Genomic DNA, 19,907 nt, shown 5'->3' on the forward strand with positions numbered 1-19,907 from the left:
GTTTTTTAAATAAAGCAGGTACACAGTAATCAACACACAACTCTCGATAGGCAGATGCAACAATGTCAGTTTCAAAGTTCCAAGATCGGGCGCGCTCGCGATGTGTCTCGTTTAGTAGGCGCCAGGTCTTAAAACAGAAGTTTTAATTATAATAGAATTACGTATGTATTCAATTCGATTTAACTGATTGTGTGTGAAGGATGTACTTAATAGTATTATTATGACAGAACTGTGACTCAATTTTAGTGTAATTTGTCTTATTTTTCGGTGAACCTCATTTGCGATCAACTCTTCATAGAGAATTGAATTAGCAAAATCCCCATAAGACCATGGCAGGTACTTTTGTGTATTTTTAGAAGGATCGATGCCCAATTATGACCATTTGTATGAGTCGATGTAATTAGTCGCCTCTATCCCTTGTTCCCAAGGGTGTTTCTACACAAAGAAGGGACAAACTCCTTCCCCCATTAGCATCCAGTCGCATCTGATGCAAGACACCTCTCACGTCACACCATGCAACCATAAATGGTTACAGCTGGGATCAGCGCAGGAAGTTAAATACTTGGCCGAGAGATGCTTTCCTTGTACAGAAAGCCGGGCGAGTGGGGAACCAAGAAGGTATACAGGCCTTTTTGGTACCATTGAAGACATGAGTAAAAGGACAGTAATCCCAGACAACGAATGCCACATTGTGGATTTCTGGGTTTTTGAGCAATGGTCTCATTGTAACTAATGAGCCTGCATTTGTTTGTTTATTGTAATATCCTCTGTTTACCAGTATCAAACGGGCAACTGTGTCTGACTACAGGGATAACCTCCCTCCGTCCCCTGCGGGCTCTGACAATATACCAGTATGGGTAAGTTACAATGATTACTTATGATGAGTGCATGCCAAACTTTATCATATATGCCAGCCGTGATACCACGCCTCCTTTTGATTGTTTTTAAACCGCATGATTTGCAGTGATCACTTGGTACACTACCATCACAGAATGAATGTGTGAATGGCTCGCAGGAGTGGACTTTGTCCCCCAGCTGCAGTGCTTCCAGGAGGGGCGGGCCATTTCCCACATGCTAAAAAGTGTATCCCTGCCTGCACCATTGTCTCTACCTGATCTCGCTGGGGTGGGACTTTGTCTCCCAGCTGCAATTCTTCCAGAAGAGGGCGGGCTATTTCCCACATGCTCAAAAGCACATCTAGCATCTTGCAGTATGTGCTTCACGAAAGCGGTTCTCTGCCCAAACCACTGACTCTGCCAGAGGCAGTATAAGGGGCAAAGATACCTACAGAGACCTAGAACACTTGCAGGAATCCCCACAGGTCAACAACCAGGGGGACATCAGCTCTACCCATCCTCCCCATGTTAGTAACCACTTAGTTGGAAGGCAAACTTGCTCCAGACCTCTTTTAATAATCAACTTTCCTCCAGCCTCCTGCTCGGACTATCCTGGACAATGTCCGAGTTTGATGCCAGGTGCCACAGAATCAACAATGAAACATAAGAGCAAAGTGTGTCACTGGCTCACTGTTAACGTAAGATGCCCCAGTAATATCTAAGATGAAATCCTCTTTGTGCGCAGAGTTGGAGGAATTAGGCCTTTTCCTAGGCAGTTCTCAGTAGACTCCATAATTGTTAATTTTCGAAGGCCATTTGTAGCCAGGGAGATTCTGGCATTAGCCAGTGAAGGCCATGTAAAACCAAGTTTGTTAAAGATCCTTCCATTGAGATAGCTTTACAAACATTTGGAACCTAATGACCAGTTGACCAACAGCAGTCAAGCCTCGCCCATCTTTCTTTTCTTCCACAAGGGGATGTGCAGCCCCTGAATGGGAATGGCTTTATGGCACTTGTTGGAATGGAGGACAATCACTGACAGGGAGAAAGGGAGCATGATTGTACAGCACCTGATTCAGGCAGGAAGCCTGCACACATGAATTTAACAACCTCAAGCTACACAATCACCTTCTCCCCCTTGGACAAGTCGAATACACTTGTCCAACGCAAAAGCCTTCTACCCCTTTCCGATGGGTCTTACCAAAGCCCCTCCTGTCATGGTTCAGTGCACATGGTCAACCAAGCTCCCGATAGCACCCAAAGCAATCAATTTTACTACCAACAAGGAGGGTTTGGCTCTTTCACCTTCCTGTAATGGTGACACTAATTTGCGTTTCTTAAGCTGGAACATTGCAGGCTTGGCCTCTAAGCATGGTGTACCTTGGTAAACACATTTGACTTTGTTTTAAAACAGGAAATGTTGATACCTAATAATATATGCTACAATGGATTTACTTGTTATAGCCTTCCTGCAACTCCGTCTGGTCGTGCAAAGGGTTCAAAATAGGTATTGGGTGTAAAATTGTTCCACTCCCAATGGGGAGGGATACCATTCAGGCCCTCAATTTGAGCTGGGTAACTAATTTTGAGATTATAATGGCTAATTTCTATAATAATGATTTTTCCAACAGGAATAACTAAAATCTGCAAGAGTGATTTACCCTGACTTAAAGAGTATCCGATAAGAAAGCATATTTAGGGTCTGACCTTAATTTAATTCTGACTTGCGACTTTAACGCCAAAGTAGTGACTATTCCCTCCATCTCCGCTGCTCCCTTTACACCGTCCCTAAATGAAGACATACAGGCGGGTGACATGAATCGTAGAGGGCATTTATTGTACACCTTATTGGCAACTCTCGATCTTGAAAGTGCAATCCCATCTTCGATTATCTCACTTACTCTGACATATACAAGGAGAGGATGTGGTTCGGTAATTGACTAGGTGTTTGTATCCAAGGGCATGCTCCCCCTAATCCAGGGGGAACAGTCGTGCCCATGATCTATAGTGGGGATGGTATACCCAGACGTGGGTCCCATGCTCACTGCGCCACTGGATTCAAGCTAGCCGGGCTGATGAGGGGCAATGTCCTGAAACCGGTCCCAGGATGCTTGTTTCCGGTCCAGGGAGGACCTAGCTTGGCAGTTTGGGCTGGACTGTTCCTATAGGAACAGGGTCAACACTGATTTGCATATGGCTGGGTCCAAACTGGGGTGGCGTGGTAAGCAAAAGAATGATGGAATAAACCCAGATCCTTGTGACTGTGGGTGAATGTTTGCATTCTTCAGCATTTGTCGCCCTAAGTGGGAACGGTATTCCCAGACGTGGGTACCGTGCTCACTGCACCACTGGATTCAAGCTAGCCTGGCTGATGAGGGGTGATGCCCCGAAACCGGACCCAGGATGCTTGTTTCCGGTCCGGGGAGGACCTGGCTTGGCAGTTCGAGCTAGACTGTTCCCATAAGGAACATGGTCAAGACTAATTTACATATGGCTGGGTCCAAACTGGGGAGGCGTGGTGAGCAAAAGCATGATGGAATAAACGCAGATCCTTGTGACTGGGGGTGACTGTTTTCATTGTTCAGCATTCTGTCCATCAATTGTTTCTTTTGCACACGATCTATAGTGGCCATAACTCACTAGCCCTTATTATTAAACCACCTGTTAAAGGCCAAGGGTCGGTCGGCAGGTTTTAACCACCAAAGATGCTGGACACAAGCTAGTTTGGCACTCTCCGGATATGAAGCTAGTAATGGGGAAAGTTAGCACAGTGTGCATGGCTTTGCTTGTTAGCTCACTCAACTGTTGTGCTACGTAGTTTCTCTGAACTAACTAGCTGCATAAAGGGTATGATGACCAAACCCATTAGGCGTAGTGTAACCAAGAACAATTCATGGTTTGACAGAGCTCGTAGGGTTGCCAATGATAATTCACACAAAGTATTGAAAAGAACCCCTAGGGACCAGGATGAATCAGTACACATAGGTAAGCCTATTCCTACGGTTTAAACAAAAGAAAGAAGGAGCTCAAGGATGAGTGGCGGAAAGCCCTTGTAACTACCTGTCAGGTCAAAAACACCATGGCCTTCTGGAAGGCTGAAAGTGCTGGCCTTGCAACTGGGGCGTCTCATGACAAAGTAAGCACCCATATCAGCTCTGATAGCTGGACAGATCACTTTAGAGGAATATACTGGCCTAGTACCTCTACTCCAGAAGGAGTATTGCAAGGTTACTCTCTACCTTTGAATTCAGGCTTTTCAGTTGAGGAGGTCTCTGAAGCATCCATAACAGCCCTTCAAAGAAACCCCTGGGCCGGATTGAATCCTCATGGAACTTTTCAAGGAAAACCCAGGTTTTCAGTCCCCCATGATTACTAATGTCATTACCCCTGCATGCAAGGCTGGGGTCACGCCATCCTGGCATAAGTCCATAGTTGTCCCAGTCTTTAAAATGGGGATTGCCCATGAACCTAAGTGTTGTATGCCTATTTCGGTCATTGACTCTGTTACCAAAATAGTGGGGAGAGTGACATTGGACCGACTACTGAAGTGGATTACTGAGAGAAACATCCTCTCTCCAGCTCAGTATGGCTTCATGAAAAGCATGGACACTACTGAACAGTGCTTAGACTTACTTTTCCTGGTGACCAAATATGAATTTGCTAAAGGGGCCCCCCTACAGTTGGCATTCATGGACCTTACAAGTGCCTCCGACTGCGTAAAAAGGTCTAAACTTTGGTACAAGTTAATCTCCCTTGGTCTCGAGGCTGACCTGGTTGCCTTTTTGAGTCACATACAATGGGAATTAACAGCACTTTTCAGGTTATGAGATCAAAGGGAGTGTACATCATCATTTTCAATTAAACAGGGAGTGCGACAAGGTTGCATACTAGCCCCAATAAGATTTGTATTATATATGAACTACCTGAAAGTTGATTTGGGAATGCTGGGGCTGATGTGCCACAGGTTAACAAAAAAACCTGCCCACACTCCTCTATGTGTATGATGCCATATTGCCTGTCAGGGCAGTCAACGGCCCCGAAAAGTTAGTCTACAGGTTTCTGATATTTATAAAAGAGCTTAATCTCGGGGCTAACTTCACTAAAACCTAAACCTCGGTCAGCAGCCCAAAAAATACCAAACCATGAAGCATTCACATTAAGGGAAGGCTAGTAGAAAAAGTAAGTCAGTTCTCATACATTCGGCTGATGTTTAATGATGAGTACAACTGGGCCCTGAGCATTAAGCACAGGACCATTCATTTTACGCAGGCTGTGGGCACTATCTGTTCATTAGCTGCCTCTAAAGGGAAAAAATCCACTGCACCCCTTATTGAAATATATATAAAAAAAAGTATCTCGATACATTGACATATGGCTTTGGGGCTATAAGGAAGTCATTAGTATGCAAAAACAGGAAAATAGAGTCTGCAGGCGCACTTCACATTTTGTCTCATTTTTATAAAGCTCATCCCGCTACTACTATGGTGCTCAATTTGGGTGAATGAAGAAGCCAATCTGAACTGGGTGAATATTTTGGATTGTCTCTTCTGTGTAAATGGTACACAAATCATCTGGTTAAAATATATCAGAGATACTTCCCTTGCCTTAGGTTGTCCCTATATTTATGAACACCCGGAGCGCATCACTAAGTAGGATAAAGACTGTTTCTGCTCCTTCAGAGAGGCACCGAAGGAGGGCCTTGAAGTAATGAAACCAGCTGTAAGAGATTATTGCCTTGAGTAAACGACTATGAAGGTGGCACCTTTAATTGAACCAAGGCACATGGGAAAGAATGCTCCTAGCCTGTTAAAGAGTCCGGTCAGATGGTTACTAAGTTTTCCATTAGGACAGTTTCCCTCCTCAGACATCTGTATCTGCCCATGTGACGAGCAGACCTCTCAGACTCTTCTACACTTTCTTTTCTTTTGTAAGTATTACCTTCCCTCACTATACAATTTTTATTGCCCCTTCCGCGCAAATACACATTTAGCAAACGAAGAGTGGCAACAGCTGGAATCTTATGATATTGGCAAAGGTGTTTAAAGTTTTCCTGAAAAGTGTACTTTTTGCTTAAATATCAGCTGTTTTAGATAGATTGATATGTTTTTATTGCACAGTTACTTAAAATCATTGCAATAAGTTACTTTTTTTTTTAAAAAGAAAAACCATACGAGTATAAAAACTGGTTTTACCTTACAGACATTTTGTAATCCTATTTCTCACAGGTTTAAAATCACCCTAAGAAGGTGCTCGGGTTAGTGTGCAGGTTGCGTTAAAATTCAGGGCAATGTTCTGACATCATCAAGGTTATTGTCGCTGTTATAAATTTCATAAAACGTGCGGCCAATTGCACCGAGTCACCTCTCATACACTCTCCTAATGCATCTTGGCAACTCCGGACATTATAATGCGCCAAATGGGGCAGAGCCAGAATTTCCTTAAATTGGACAATTTCCTGCAGATACATAAAAGTTAATGATTCTTCCCCATTTCCGCAAAGGCCTGGGCGCTGTGTGTCCTCCTCACCCAAGTAGCTCTCACCGTACCTAAATGCCAGCAAAGGAATTCGGTCGAAGTGTAGCCTCATTAGTTGGTGCTTCATTGTTGGCTTGAGGGAAGTCGAAAATACTACAGCAGTGCCCCACCGTTGTAGAGTTTTGACATCCAACTGCATGACTAACATTTTTTACTGCCAATGCATCACGTTCCGCGGGCAATGATTTCGCTTGTTTTATTAATAGTTAACCGTGATAGCTGTAGGTAGTGAGCTTGTCCAGATTTCTTGTGCCTCCATAATCTCCACACAGTGCGTTGGGAATTTATTCGAATTTGTTGCCAGGTTTTTTATTAGTAACCAAATGAGGCTCTTTAAAGTTTTCCCCTGGGCCTGCTTGGCTTTTAAGCAAGAGGCTACGAACTTAGGGCCATATGTATGAAGGCAATTTTGCGATCTCAAACGCCGAAATTCGCCGAATTTCCGCATCTGCGATTACAAAATAGCTAAGTGGTATGTATGTAAGCAAAACAGCCTTGCAAAATAAAAAATCGCAAATTTGCGATTCTCTATTTTGTGATTGCATTTAAGGAATCGCAAATTGCGATTCCTTTAATGCAATGTATGAGGCCCAGAAAAAGTGCAATTTGGCCATAAGGAATCGCAAATTACCACCAACTTCAAGTTGGTGGTAATTTGCAATTTCTTTGAAAAATTCCATTCTTTGTATTTTTCAAAGTGCCATGTGGCACACATACATGCCCTTAGGGCATGTATGTGTGCCACATGGGCACTCATGCACATTTCAGGGGTGCAACAGGGTGTCCTTTTGACACCCTGGCACCCTTGAAATTGCATTCTCAATTTGCGATTCTCTAATTGAGAATAGCAAATTCAGAATGTCTTCCTATTTATTCCTATGGGCCTCTAGGCCCATGGGAATGAATAGGGAGGTATTGCTTAATTGCGAATTGCAATTTGCAATTCGCAATTAAAGAATATGTAGGATTCGCAAAATTATTTGCAAATCCTACATACATAGCACTCTGTGACTCTCAAATAGCGATTCTCTAAAAATTGCTATTTGAGAATCGCAAAATGTAACTTTCATACATATGGCCCTTAGCTTTTAGTAGCCACTGATGTGATGTCAGTTTGCATTCCATACGGATTTGTGTGTGAGATGTGGAGTTTGGTAGCAAGAACACTCTGTAGATCGTTGTCCCATAGGATGTCTTAAATCTCAACACCTGCCTGCCTCTACGGATTGTATAACATGCTGTGAGCCTTTCTGAAACATACCTAGGAATGCCCGCCTTTCTTTTATGAAATGGTACTTCATGTATTTTGCCACAGCAAAATGGTTATTTTTGCCTGTCTAGTAATTAATCGCTTGTTCGGTTTATTGACTATTTTTAAAAATACGAGTATTCATACTTCTGTGCATCTTAATACCCATGGTTTATTCACTTTTGTCATTGCATTTTTAACAGGGTATTTCATGGATGTATTTATGTCATTATGACATCTGTATAATTATGATAAAGTTCGGGGGTGCACAGCGAAGGTAAGTGGAGGTTTAAGAAGCCAATTGTAGAATTTAGGGGTGCTCACGAAGGGAGGTGTTTATCCGTCAAAACACCGGATAATAATACTCAAGTTGTGTATGCAGAAACTGCAGATACATCCCCTTCAGGATGGCACACCAGACGAGGTCACAGAAGTGATTCAATGTTCAATTATTTTATTTTCATTTTCGTAAGATTCGTTTTCAATCTTTTAGATATCCTTAACTGATATTAACAGCATATCAGAAAACAGCGTCAATAGGTGAATTTTAAAGAACTCATTCCCCAATGCATTTCGGGCATTGAAGCCCTTGATCACGGAGAGCTGCGGAGGAAGATGAACAGGGCGGGAATCAGTGGAAGGTCAAAGACAATCGAATAAGGGGGATACATTACCAGTGCTAAAACGTGCGGGGGTTAAAGAATAATACTACAAAAAGTGCTCGGTATAATTGTGACGATATGGGGCAAGTGATACTAACCGTTACCGCAAGTGTTCAGCAAGTTAGACTAATGGCAGCAAATAGCAGTGAGGCACAGGATAAAGAACTTACTTCAGGTTAACGCGTAGCGCACAGAAAGCGCTGTCGATCGGCTCACAGGTCTGTATGTTTGTGCGACGGCATGCACGATTAGTAAGTGAACCACTCAGTAAAAAGCGGCATAGGACTCATGCATTGGGTGCCTAAGGTGCAGGAATCTGTATGGGCGCCATGTTGGAATGGTTTAAAAAGTGTGGAGAGGTTATGTGGAAAGGTCACGGGAGAAGGGGTAAACTAAAATAAAAAATGAAAAATGAAATATAATGAAATAAGGTAAGAAGGGTAATGGAAACAAGGGTACATGGAAACAGTTATGTACAATGGATGTAACAAACTCGGGTGCATGGAAACAGTTATGTACAATAAGCATTACAGGTAACAGCTAAATTCAAGCCGATCATTGAGCCCATGGGGCTTCAGGGTCTGTAATAGATAAATCCATTCTAGTTCTCTTTCTAACGACAATTTATTGTTGTCAATTCCTTCCTTCTTTTGGATGACTTCCAAAACAATAAACTTCAACTGGGCAATGGTATGACGTGCTTCAGTGAAGTGCATGGCTATGCCTGATTTTTCCATTCTCAATCGTATGTTGGACTTATGTTCGTTAAGGCGGGTTTTTATTTTGCGCTCTGTTTTGCCAACATATAATTTGCCGCACGGGCATTTCAAGGCGTAAATCAAGTTGGTGGTGTCACAAGTGGCATCAACTGAGAGTTTGATGTTATGTCCTTTCATAGGGTGTTGTATCCTGTTGCCTCTGATGACATTATTACAATGATTGCAATTTAAGCAGGGTTGTGTACCACGGTGAAGTTTGGGTGTTTCAGTCGGCCTGGTGAGTATCTCTTTGAGGTTTCTGCTTCTTGTGTGGGCAAATATTGGAAATTTTTCAAATATGCCCTGAAAGTCAGGTTCATTCTGCAAGATAGGCCAGTGTTTGCGTATGATTTTTTTGTATGATGCACTTGCTGTGGAGTACTTAGATACAAGTACCATACGTTGTTCAGCAGTTTTGTGAATTTTTACCAGGCTGTCTGATCTAGTTATGTGGGCAACTCGTGATTGGGCTTGGTGAAGTATGTTCTCAGGATACCCTCTATCACGGAACCTGTCTTGCATTTCCTTGATGCGAATGTCGACGATGGCATCATCCGATACTATGCGCTTGACGCGCAACATCTGAGAGAAAGGTAGATGCTCCTTTAAAGATCCTTGATGAAAACTTGTAAAGTGAAGGGAGTTGTTGCGGTCTGTACTCTTCCTGTGTAAATCCGTGCTGAGACCTTCAGGAGTGTTCCTTATGAGCACATCCAGGAAAACTATTTCCTCTTCACTTTTTTGCCATGTCAGGTTAATGCGAGGGTCTTTACTGTTGACTTCAGTCAATAACTTTTGAAGGGAATCTTTGGTGTCAGACCACAAGATGAACAAATCGTCTATGTACCGAACGTACATTCTTGAATATTTTTGAAAACTTGAATTTGTGTACAAGTGATGTCTTTCCCACTGTTCCATGTATGTATTAGCGTACGACGGGGCAGCGCAGTTTCCCATTGCCATTCCGGAAAGTTGCAAAAACCATTGGTTATCAACTTTAAAGTAGCTGTGATACAGAATGAATATTAACAATTCCATCAAGAACGTTTGTAAGGATGGATCAATGTCACTGTTTAGTAAAATGTGTTCAAAAGCTTCGATTCCCCCTTGGTGGGGTATAGAAGTATATAGTGAACTGACGTCAGCTGTGCAAAGGACGAATGGTTCGTTTCTGAATGATTGCATACTAGATAACTTGGTCAAAAAATCCGTAGTATCTTTGATGTAGCTATCAGCTTTTATCACCAAGGGTTGCAAATACTTATCAATCAATTTGCCAGTAGCTTCATGAATCGATCGTTTGGTGGACACTATTGGTCTAAATGGCGGGTCCGTAAGGTTTTTGTGTATCTTAGGACACATGTACATAGTCGGGCTTTTAGGATGATCCAGTAATAAATATTTCTTGGTGCGTTCTTCAATAACGCCAGATTGATGCGCTTTGTTAACAAGATCTTTCAAGGTGTTATGGTATTCATTAGTTGGATTATAGTCCAAAGCCATATAGGTCATGTTGTCTTGAATGTGTTCACTAAGTTTACGAGTGTACATCTCAGCATCGAGGATGACTAAAGCGCCGCCTTTGTCTGCTTTTGTGATTTTGATGCGAGGATTATTGGCCAATGCTTTCAGAGTGTCTCGATCCTTGTTGGTGAGATTCTGGGACTTCCTAGTCATTTTGAAATTGATCTTCGCTAGATCTTTGCGGACCAAGGTCTCAAATAAGTCGATGCACTTATGGCTGATCGGTGGTTGGTAGGTGCTCGAAGGTCGTAGGCCTTTGAGTTGGTCATCTTTGGTGGTGGTTAAGATAGGTAATGTGTTATCGAAATAATGACGTAGTCGCAATTTTCTGATGAACTTGAAAGTGCTCACTTCGAGTTCTTTATCCTGTGCCTCACTGCTATTTGCTGCCATTAGTCTAACTTGCTGAACACTTGCGGTAACGGTTAGTCTTACTTGCCCCATATCGTCACAATTATACCGAGCACTTTTTGTAGTATTATTCTTTAACCCCCGCACGTTTTAGCACTGGTAATGTATCCCCCTTATTCGATTGTCTTTGACCTTCCACTGATTCCCGTCCTGTTCATCTTCCTCCGCAGCTCTCCGTGATCAAGGGCTTCAATGCCCGAAATGCACTGGGGAATGAGTTCTTTAAAATTCACCTATTGACGCTGTTTTCTGATATGCTGTTAATATCAGTTAAGGATATCTAAAAGATTGAAAACGAATCTTACGAAAATGAAAATAAAATAATTGAACATTGAATCACTTCTGTGACCTCGTCTGGTGTGCCATCCTGAAGGGGATGTATCTGCAGTTTCTGCATACACAACTTGAGTATCTGTATAATTATGACATCAGTGTACCTTAACTCTAATGTTTTCTTAACTTTTGTGATTGTATTTCTGATCTGCAATTCTTGATTTTATTGTCATTACTTATTGTGCTTTTTACTAGGCTTGGGTGGAGTTCGCGGAGTCATGCTAGGTGGAGCTCAGCGAAATGCCGAAAAAACTCTGCTGAGTTCTGCTAGCGGCGGGTACTTTTAACACCAGGAGTTTTTTCAGCTCTCTAAAATCAGCTCAAATTGCATCATTAGGAGAGCCAGAGGGCACTGCTTCTTTCTGCCGCTCAAGTAGATTTTCTACAAGAAGCAGCAGCTTCTTCAACGTGATGACAGCTTTCTCAATGTGAGCAGTAGCAACCCGCCTTGTTCAGAAATCTCATTGGGAGGTGGTCTAGCGGGCGATTTCTCTCGCTCACCAACTTAACGTTTGCGAGCCACGCAAGAGAAAAATCTCTGTTCCGCATCACTTCACATTTTTCCAAACTCCTCCTGGAGTGGGCAAAACTCAACGAACTCTGCCAGCGGAGTGAAATACTTTGTCAACCCCTATGTTTCACACTGTAAATCTTTTGTGATCTTCTCTTTTAAGGTTGAATAAAGAATTTTTTGAACTTTTAAACTTTGAATATGTGAGTACTCTTCCACAGGTCTTCTTGTATTGCACTAAGTTTAACGAAGGATAACCTGTGCTTGAATAAGGTGATTGGGCGATTTCTAGCATGATTTAAGAAAATGAAGTGAAACACGCATTGTTTTTTTATGCAGATGCACCACGTGATCCCCACTTATGTACCTTGGTTCTATATGTATCTATGTGTCTCCATTTACAGGTACCGCTTACCAGCCGATAAGGTACCATACTTTAATCAGTCAAGTATAATACACCTCTTGGATGCTAATAAGAACGGCATGCTGCATTGAAAAGAGATTCACAGGTCGTCACCAGGGTACTGACAGCATATGAAACCCTTCCTGATGGTTGTCCTTGGCCATTTTTGGCAATAGAGTAGGGCAGAAACATGTTGATGCTACAAATGCCATAGAACCATTATGTCCTCTATTGTCCCGCTATACTGATTGTATACTGTGTACATTCACCCCACTAATAAAGGGATACCTGGGTGTGGATGAAACATTTGTATTATACTTAGCTTCCCCCGGTCCTCATAATATTCAAAGAGCTCTCTGGAACATGGTGAAGCCCATCCTGGCTTTTAGGGTCCAAGATAAACCCAATGATGAAACATGCCACTACTAGAATGGGTGAGGGTTATACATGAAAAGAAAAAAGGCTCCTTTTTCTCTGTTCATTAAAGATGGTGTATATTTGTGAGGTGCTCTTCTAGTTTTGTTTAGGCAGTGAGATGCCCACATTTGTTTTGTAATCAAGTTCAGGGAGAACGTATCCCTGTCTTCCTTAATCTAAAAAAGATCTCCCGTTCCTTCTGTTAGTCAGGTCCCCATCTGACGGCCTCCCATACCATTGTTTGAAGTTTTTTTCCATGTCCCCTGATGCATTATGGTTCTTGTAGTTCCCACTGTCTTCAGACCCTTCCTAGAACATGTCCTGGTAGTGGTTTCCTGTTCACTGGATTAGTTCCTGGATCCTACTGTTATTCCAACCCTTCTATATTTGCCTTTCAGACACTGCTCTATATTTGTGCCAATTCATACACCGTTCCAAGTTTTCATACTCCCTTTTTTGTGTTTCCTGGTCTTCCCCTCTCCCGGTTGCCAGTTCAGCTTTATTTTCATTGCACTTGGCTTTCTCCTTGCAATTGTGCTCCTACGCTGAGCCTCCAGCTATTCCATCGCTATAAGTGCAGAGTGCAGCGGCTTGCAACTGACTTCTGTTGAGTCTCCTTGTGCTCTGTGTTCCTCCTTTTGTTATTACAGGCTTGTCCTTTGATTCTGTTTCCTTTTTCCTGTGTTCCTATTTTCCTGGTTATCCCTAGTTTTCCTGCATCTATGTTTCTGTGTTAGCCACAGTCCATAGTCTCCTTTCTGCACTCCGTGTATGTATTCTGTGTTCCTGTTTGCTTGTATATTTCTGTCTTGCCTTGTTTGAGTGCAGATATTTCTTAGCCTTAATCTCAGAATTTCAATCCTATTCCCGACCCTGATTCTAGTCCTGCTTTTGCCTGATCACAGTTTGTGTGTTCGTGTTCTTTGTTCTGTTTCCTGTTGTTCTGTCTTGTATTGTTAACTTGATTTTCATTGCTTCCAATGGTGCAAGCTTGGCTTGTGCCTTTGGCACAGAGAACCACCCAGTGTTCCTTCTCCAAAGGAGCTGCTGGGTGGCTCCCAGAACTCTGTGAGATTAATCTGCTCCTTGCTTTCGTATAAAATCTTTTCATCTCCCAGAGAGATTATTTCTGAGGAGCAGACAAACTATTCTCTCCCTGCTTACCCTTCCTGTGTTTTCCCTGCAGACTTACAGTTCCCTATTCACAGCCTGTTCCAACCCGCTTCAGTCCTCTGCTTCTGTCCTACTTTCCTTCCAGCATTCAGGTATTCTCTTGTTTGTATTAACTTCAGAGCTACACACAAACCCAGTATCCAGTCTTGTCACTGTTGCACCCAGCTAGTCCCCTGACCGATCACACTGCTAGTTCCCTGCTAGACTCCTGACAAGGGGATCATTTAAGAGTACGCTGGACAACTGTCTGCCCCCTGATAACAGCAAGTGACATTCTCAACATGGAAGCTGTCTATTATGTTCAACTTCCACTTTGTGAATAAGTATCACCGCTTTGAGGTGTCAATATCCAAACCATGTTCTGCCACCACAATTGTTGCTTCAGAACATAGATACACTTCACTGAGATCCACAAGGAGGGACACCCTTGCACATCAAAACCTCACTGGGAATCACAAAGAGTTGCAATGTGTACATTGCAGGGTGCTAATAGCCTGATGGCTTTAGTGCATTGCAATGTCGGTTTTTGCAGTTGGAAGCCTGCAAGTTTGCACAGTGCATGCTTGTGATCACAAAATAAATGTTTAAGTCCAAAGCCCACTGATGGCTTAGGCCCCATCCCTGGCAAGCTCAATACAAAATAGTATCATTCGTTTTTAGAAATCATAGACTTTAATGTGCCCCTAGGGAAAAAACCTTTGTTTTACGAACTTGACTAAATCTGTATTGAGTGCTTAACCCAAGTAAAATTCAGCAGGGGCATATGCTTGGTTCTAAATAGCTTATACACTGTAACGGAAGTTACTCAATAGAAATCTTTCAACATCTGAGGCATAGGTGAAGCTTCAACTTACCAAGTTTCCATCTGTGAGCACAGTGTTGAAATGATCAGTCATTGGATAGTGTTCCATGGCCATAAACAATGTGTTTAAAACAATGCAGATGGTGATAGCAAGATCCACAAACGGATCCATCACAATCAACTTGACAATCTTTTTGATTTTCAACCAAGGCTCACAGCAGTCCCAGATCAAAAAGGAATTGGCAAATTTATACCAGCATGGTGGACATTTTTGTCTCGATTCTTCAAGTTCTGTAAACAAAACAGATGTGTACATTGCTTAGTTAACAGCATGAACTAGATGTAAACTATTTATTTTGCTAAAAGACATCAGGTTTATTGCACACCACTTTGGAAAGGTCGTGCTGGTTAGAGTGGAATAAACAACTGCACTCCTATTGACAATCAACTCTGCCATCCGGCTCCATTACGTGAACTGAGGTCGGCCTTGGGCATCTGCATAGGTTTCCATTTCTATGCAGACATTTAATTATGCAAATTTCGATAAACATATATAACTATTTTCTTATACTGTGGATTATTTGACATTGATGGGGATAAAAAGCAAAACATATGTCTTTGCTCGATTGGTCTCCATACAGATGGAGTTAGTTAGCCTTTTCTGCTCAAATGTCACTGAAACCAGGCAGTCAAAGACTGGTCAGGCATGCTTTCCATCATGCCCCATTAAAGCAAGGTTGGTGCCTCCACGACTGTGATGATATACAAGGATTAATTGCAAAACCTCGATTTGCATATATATTATAAACAGGGTTGATTTAATCAAGGGCAAGGAAAATCAATCTGGTACTTGGGGTTAAAAGCAATTCTGCGCTTGTTTGCACAGTATGCTCATTTTAAATATCTTGATTAAGGAGAGCAAAATGAACACACATTCCTCTCACATTTTGGTGTATTCTGAAAAGCTATTGTACCATAAATATTTATATATGTCTTCAAATCGTATTTCAAGGCTATGAAACTTTTACTTCTCGCATTACATTTAAAAATTAAAATACGTACAAATACATCCATGCCCTCATATTTAATCTTCATAAGTTTTTTCCTAAAGGTTGATGTGCGGAATACCTTCCATCGTGTTTGTTAGTATGCTGGCTATACTTTGGGCTCTCCCCCGCATAGAATGATCTTCCAGTAAATCCATAGATATGTGATAGGAGCTGGTTCTTCTCTTTCGCTTTTCTGTCTCTGTTGTTGTGCCCTGCAAATTAAATATAGCCAGCCATTAAAACAGCACCATCTTCTACACAAAAGAAGCACCACTCTCCCCAATATTAACAAGGATCATTCAGTGCTGTGCCTGGACGACTTATCCCGAACACTGGCACAATCTTGAGTAATTTTGCATTAAACTTGTTACGTGAAATTCCCAGAAATCATGCTATTGTGCCACGCCTATGGCAAATATTTGGTGCATAGTAACTACATGAACGGTCAGAACTCAAGCAGCTGTTTTTGCACCAAAGGCATTGCCGCATCCACATTGGACACAACAACGCATTTCAGTCTAAAATATAGTGGCAAATGTTGGTTTCACATTTTTTTAAATTTTTTTGCATGATTACAGACGAGCAAATTACACACATTTCTTTGAGCCCTATTAAGAATCTTATTTTTGCCCATTGTACAGTGAAAACAACAGTATATGTATTTGGTGTAGTTTTAAGCCCTGCATTTAGTATCTAATATTCCTGTGCCTGAGTGAGTTATGGCAGAACAAAGGCCACTGGGGTTCTTTGAGAATGGGGTTTATTGTTGTCTGCAACACGAGACTATAATCCAGAGATTGGCAAAACACACAGGATGATGGACGGAATGTTGCACAATGGCAAAACATTCCCCCACAGTCACAGATCTGAGTTTAATCCATCGTTATTTTGCTCACCAAGCCACCCCAGTTCAGACATGGCCATATGCAAATCAGTCTTGACCCTGTGCCTCATGGGAACAATCCAGACCGAACTGCCAAGCCATGTCTTCCCTGGACCGGAATCAAACATCCTAGGACCGGTTTCTGGCTATCAGCCGTCTTCAGCCAGGATAGCTTGACTCCAGTGGCTTAGTGAGCACGGGACCCACGTCTGGGCATACCCTTCCCACATAGGGTGAATAGCAAAACACACAAGATGATTGACGGAATGTTGCACAATGGCCAAACATTCACCCCCAGTCACAGATCTGGGTTTAATCCATTGTTATTTTGCTCATCAAGCCACCCCAGTTCAGACATGGCCATATGCAAATCAGTCTTGAGACTGTGCCTCATGCGAACAGTCCAGAGCGAACTGCCAAGCCATGTCTTCCCTGGAGGGGGGGGAATGTTTTGCCATTGTGCAACATTCTGTCCATCATCTTGTGTGTTTTGCTGTTCACCCTATGTGGGAAGGGTATGCCCAGACGAGGGTCCCGTTCTCAATTCGCCACTGGAGTCAAGCTATCCTGGCTGATGAAGGCTAATAGCCAGAAACCGGTCCTAGGATGCTTGATTCCGGTCCAGGGAAGACATGGCTTGGCAGTTCGGTCTGGACTGTTCCCATGAGGCACATGGTCAAGACTGATTTGCATATGGCCATGTCTGAACTGGGGTGGTTTGGTGAGAAAATAACGATGGATTAAACCCAGATCTGTGACTGGGGGTGAATGTTTTGCCATTGTACAACATTCCGTCCATCAGAAGTGTGGCTCAATGGTTAGAGCGGCAGAACCTGATGCAGAGGTCTAGCCCGGGGCCAGGGTTCAATTCCCTGCCTCGGCGGGTCTTGGGCTCAAAATTCCACGGACCTGATAATTCTCGCCTCGGTGCCTATTCCAATCATGGAGTCCCACTCTGCAACTCTGGGCAATAGCTTGCTTAATCTCCACAACGGCCCCCACAACGCTAAGGATGCCTAGCCTCCACCTTGGGGGTGCCCAGGAGTGGACACCTCACAGGGAAAGCCAGGATGAGTTCCACAGCGGTATTCGTACAAGCGCCTTGAGACCCTTGCGGGTGAGTAGTGCGATATACAAGTATCAATTTACAATTTATCTTGTGTGTTTTATAATCCAGAGAATGCCAGAAACGTGCCTAATGCTGTTCACTCATTATACATACACCACCTTGAATATTAATTGTTTTAAGTCAAAAACTAACATGGGAGCTTCTGGGAACAAAACATTATAACATGAGCCTTCAAGTTCCTGTGGTACTTAGGGTAGGATTCAGATTCAAGTCAGCTAATCCTGCCTCCTCGGCTCTAGACGGTTCAAACATCAAGCTTGTGACAGGTAGAGGCAAAGTTGATGTGAAATGAGTGGGCTACTCGAAACTCTTCGGCAGCCCCTGAATACACGAGATAAGGTACCCTTCCGCTATTCCTAAGATGCATTCAAGAGGAGGGCGTGCAGGGGCTGTCTCACTGAAATTGTTTCCTTGAAACAAGGTGCACTCTGTTGTTGCTCCAGAGTCACTAAAGTAATCTCAACACAGGCGATGCTCTGCAAATACGTGTCGAGAGCCGTAGCCTAAATTACACTACAAATAAGATAAAGATGTTTGGTTAATGGATTCTAAGAGAACACAAAGAATTAATTATGTTACTATACAATGAAATGAAATGAAATGAAAAGGACATTTATAGTCAGCCATGTATGTTGTTTCCATTGCAAAGGTTAGTTTGATCCACAAATTAAGCCTTTGATGAGTGCTTTATTTGAGATTGCTGAAAATAGCGATCATGGGGTGAAATGTGCTTTGCCCTCGTGCAAATAGCAATATGTATGTTATTTTAAGTTTCTTTAATGACAATTTGCAGGAAAAGTTATCCTGAATTCAAGCAGCTGTTGTCTGCAGTGCTTTTGTGTTTTTTTGCACTTTGAGTAAGCGGTGTGTCAAAAACTGATGCAAGAGCACACTTGCTGTTTGAATATAGAACTAAATGATATATGTGCATTTTGCAGAATTATGCGCAATGTTGCCGAAATTTCTCGTTGTTATATGAAAGCAAATTAAGCGAATCTCGCAATCCCCTGGAAATGCAAGTTGAATATTCAGCGTACAACCATGTAATGCCCATGAAATGTTGATTGTGAAGCTGTGCAAAGAGCATCTATCGACATTATCTTTTTAGGTCTAATTCAAGATCATTATTCTTTTGTGATTGGGCATCTGTATTTTCTTCTTTGAAAAAAAATCAATGCTTTGGTGCATTTTTCTGCATTGTACTGTTTGTGACAAACTAGGCGCTTGCTCGGGAAACCTCCATACATATTCAAATGCAGGGGGAGATTGCATCCCCCCTTGGTACCTGAGGACTCACGTCGGATTTCTGGGGCTAGACTTAAAATTGTTAGCTTCCAAGCAAATCACTCGATCGGAATGTGTGTGGAATGTATGGGTGTAATCCCCACTTGAAGTACGCAATTACGTAGCTTGTCTCTGGCCTCCCACGTGCAGCACTCAGACGCTTCACAGCTAGGTTTGCGCTATATAAATACCAGTGCATGCAGAGAGCACTGCACGATTTTCACTTAGATAGGAACACCTTTGCAATCGAGTGACTTGTGAGTTTATGACTTCTACCAGTCAATCAGCACCTTTTAATCATCTTTCCTTCTTATAAGGTAAATTTGTTGTACGAAACCCCTCCACCTTTTCGTCCTGCTGCATATTATTTTTTGACTCCTCTCACATCTGCAGGACAATGATGGGAACTATATTCACAGTGATTTTTGTGAACGTGATTGTGTTAATGCTTCTCTAAACATGCACAGTGTTTTTTTTCTTCTATGAGGTACATAGCAATTGGCAATGGCACGTATGACCTTGTCTCCTCTGCAGGGATATTTGTGGGCATCTTGAGTTTGTAGAAATAGGGACATCTCTGATTGGGGAATGGAGAGAGATGGGTGGGGATATCAGGTTTGCAGGTAAGTGTGGCGGAGAGGAAGACCGCAAGGAAGAGTACACTTCACCACACCAGGTTCATAGACTATCATCCCCAGCACAATCTTCTACTGTGGAGAAGTGTGGCTCAGTGGTTAGAGGTGGCAGACCCGGAAGCTGAGATCAGCCGTGGACCAGGGTTCGATTCCCCGCCTCGGCGGGTCTCGGGCTCAAAAATTCCACGGACTCGACAATTCTCGCTCCGGTGCCTACTCGACTCACAGGGTCACACTCTGCGACTCTGGGCAATAGCTTGCTTAATCTCCACTACGGCCCCTCGCGGCGGGATGCCTGGCTTTCACCTTGTGA

At 42.7% G+C, this 19,907-nt stretch overlaps 1 protein-coding gene across 1 annotated transcript in view; it reads right to left on the bottom strand.

The window, feature by feature from the left end:
• The window catches only part of LOC144823277 (sodium channel protein type 2 subunit alpha-like), a 942,252-nt gene that overhangs the window by 450,550 nt on the left and 471,795 nt on the right, over positions 1–19,907 (bottom strand). The window contains exons 13-14 of the mRNA XM_078681632.1: positions 15,743–15,875; positions 14,667–14,905 (exon numbers count right to left, since the gene is read on the bottom strand). Coding sequence (XP_078537758.1) covers positions 14,667–14,905; positions 15,743–15,875 — 372 coding nt within the window. The remainder of the gene's footprint in view (positions 1–14,666; positions 14,906–15,742; positions 15,876–19,907) is intronic.

The sequence above is a fragment of the Lissotriton helveticus genome, chromosome 3_1 (assembly GCF_964261635.1).
Source record: "Lissotriton helveticus chromosome 3_1, aLisHel1.1, whole genome shotgun sequence".
NCBI classification, from domain to species: Eukaryota; Metazoa; Chordata; class Amphibia; order Caudata; family Salamandridae; genus Lissotriton; species Lissotriton helveticus.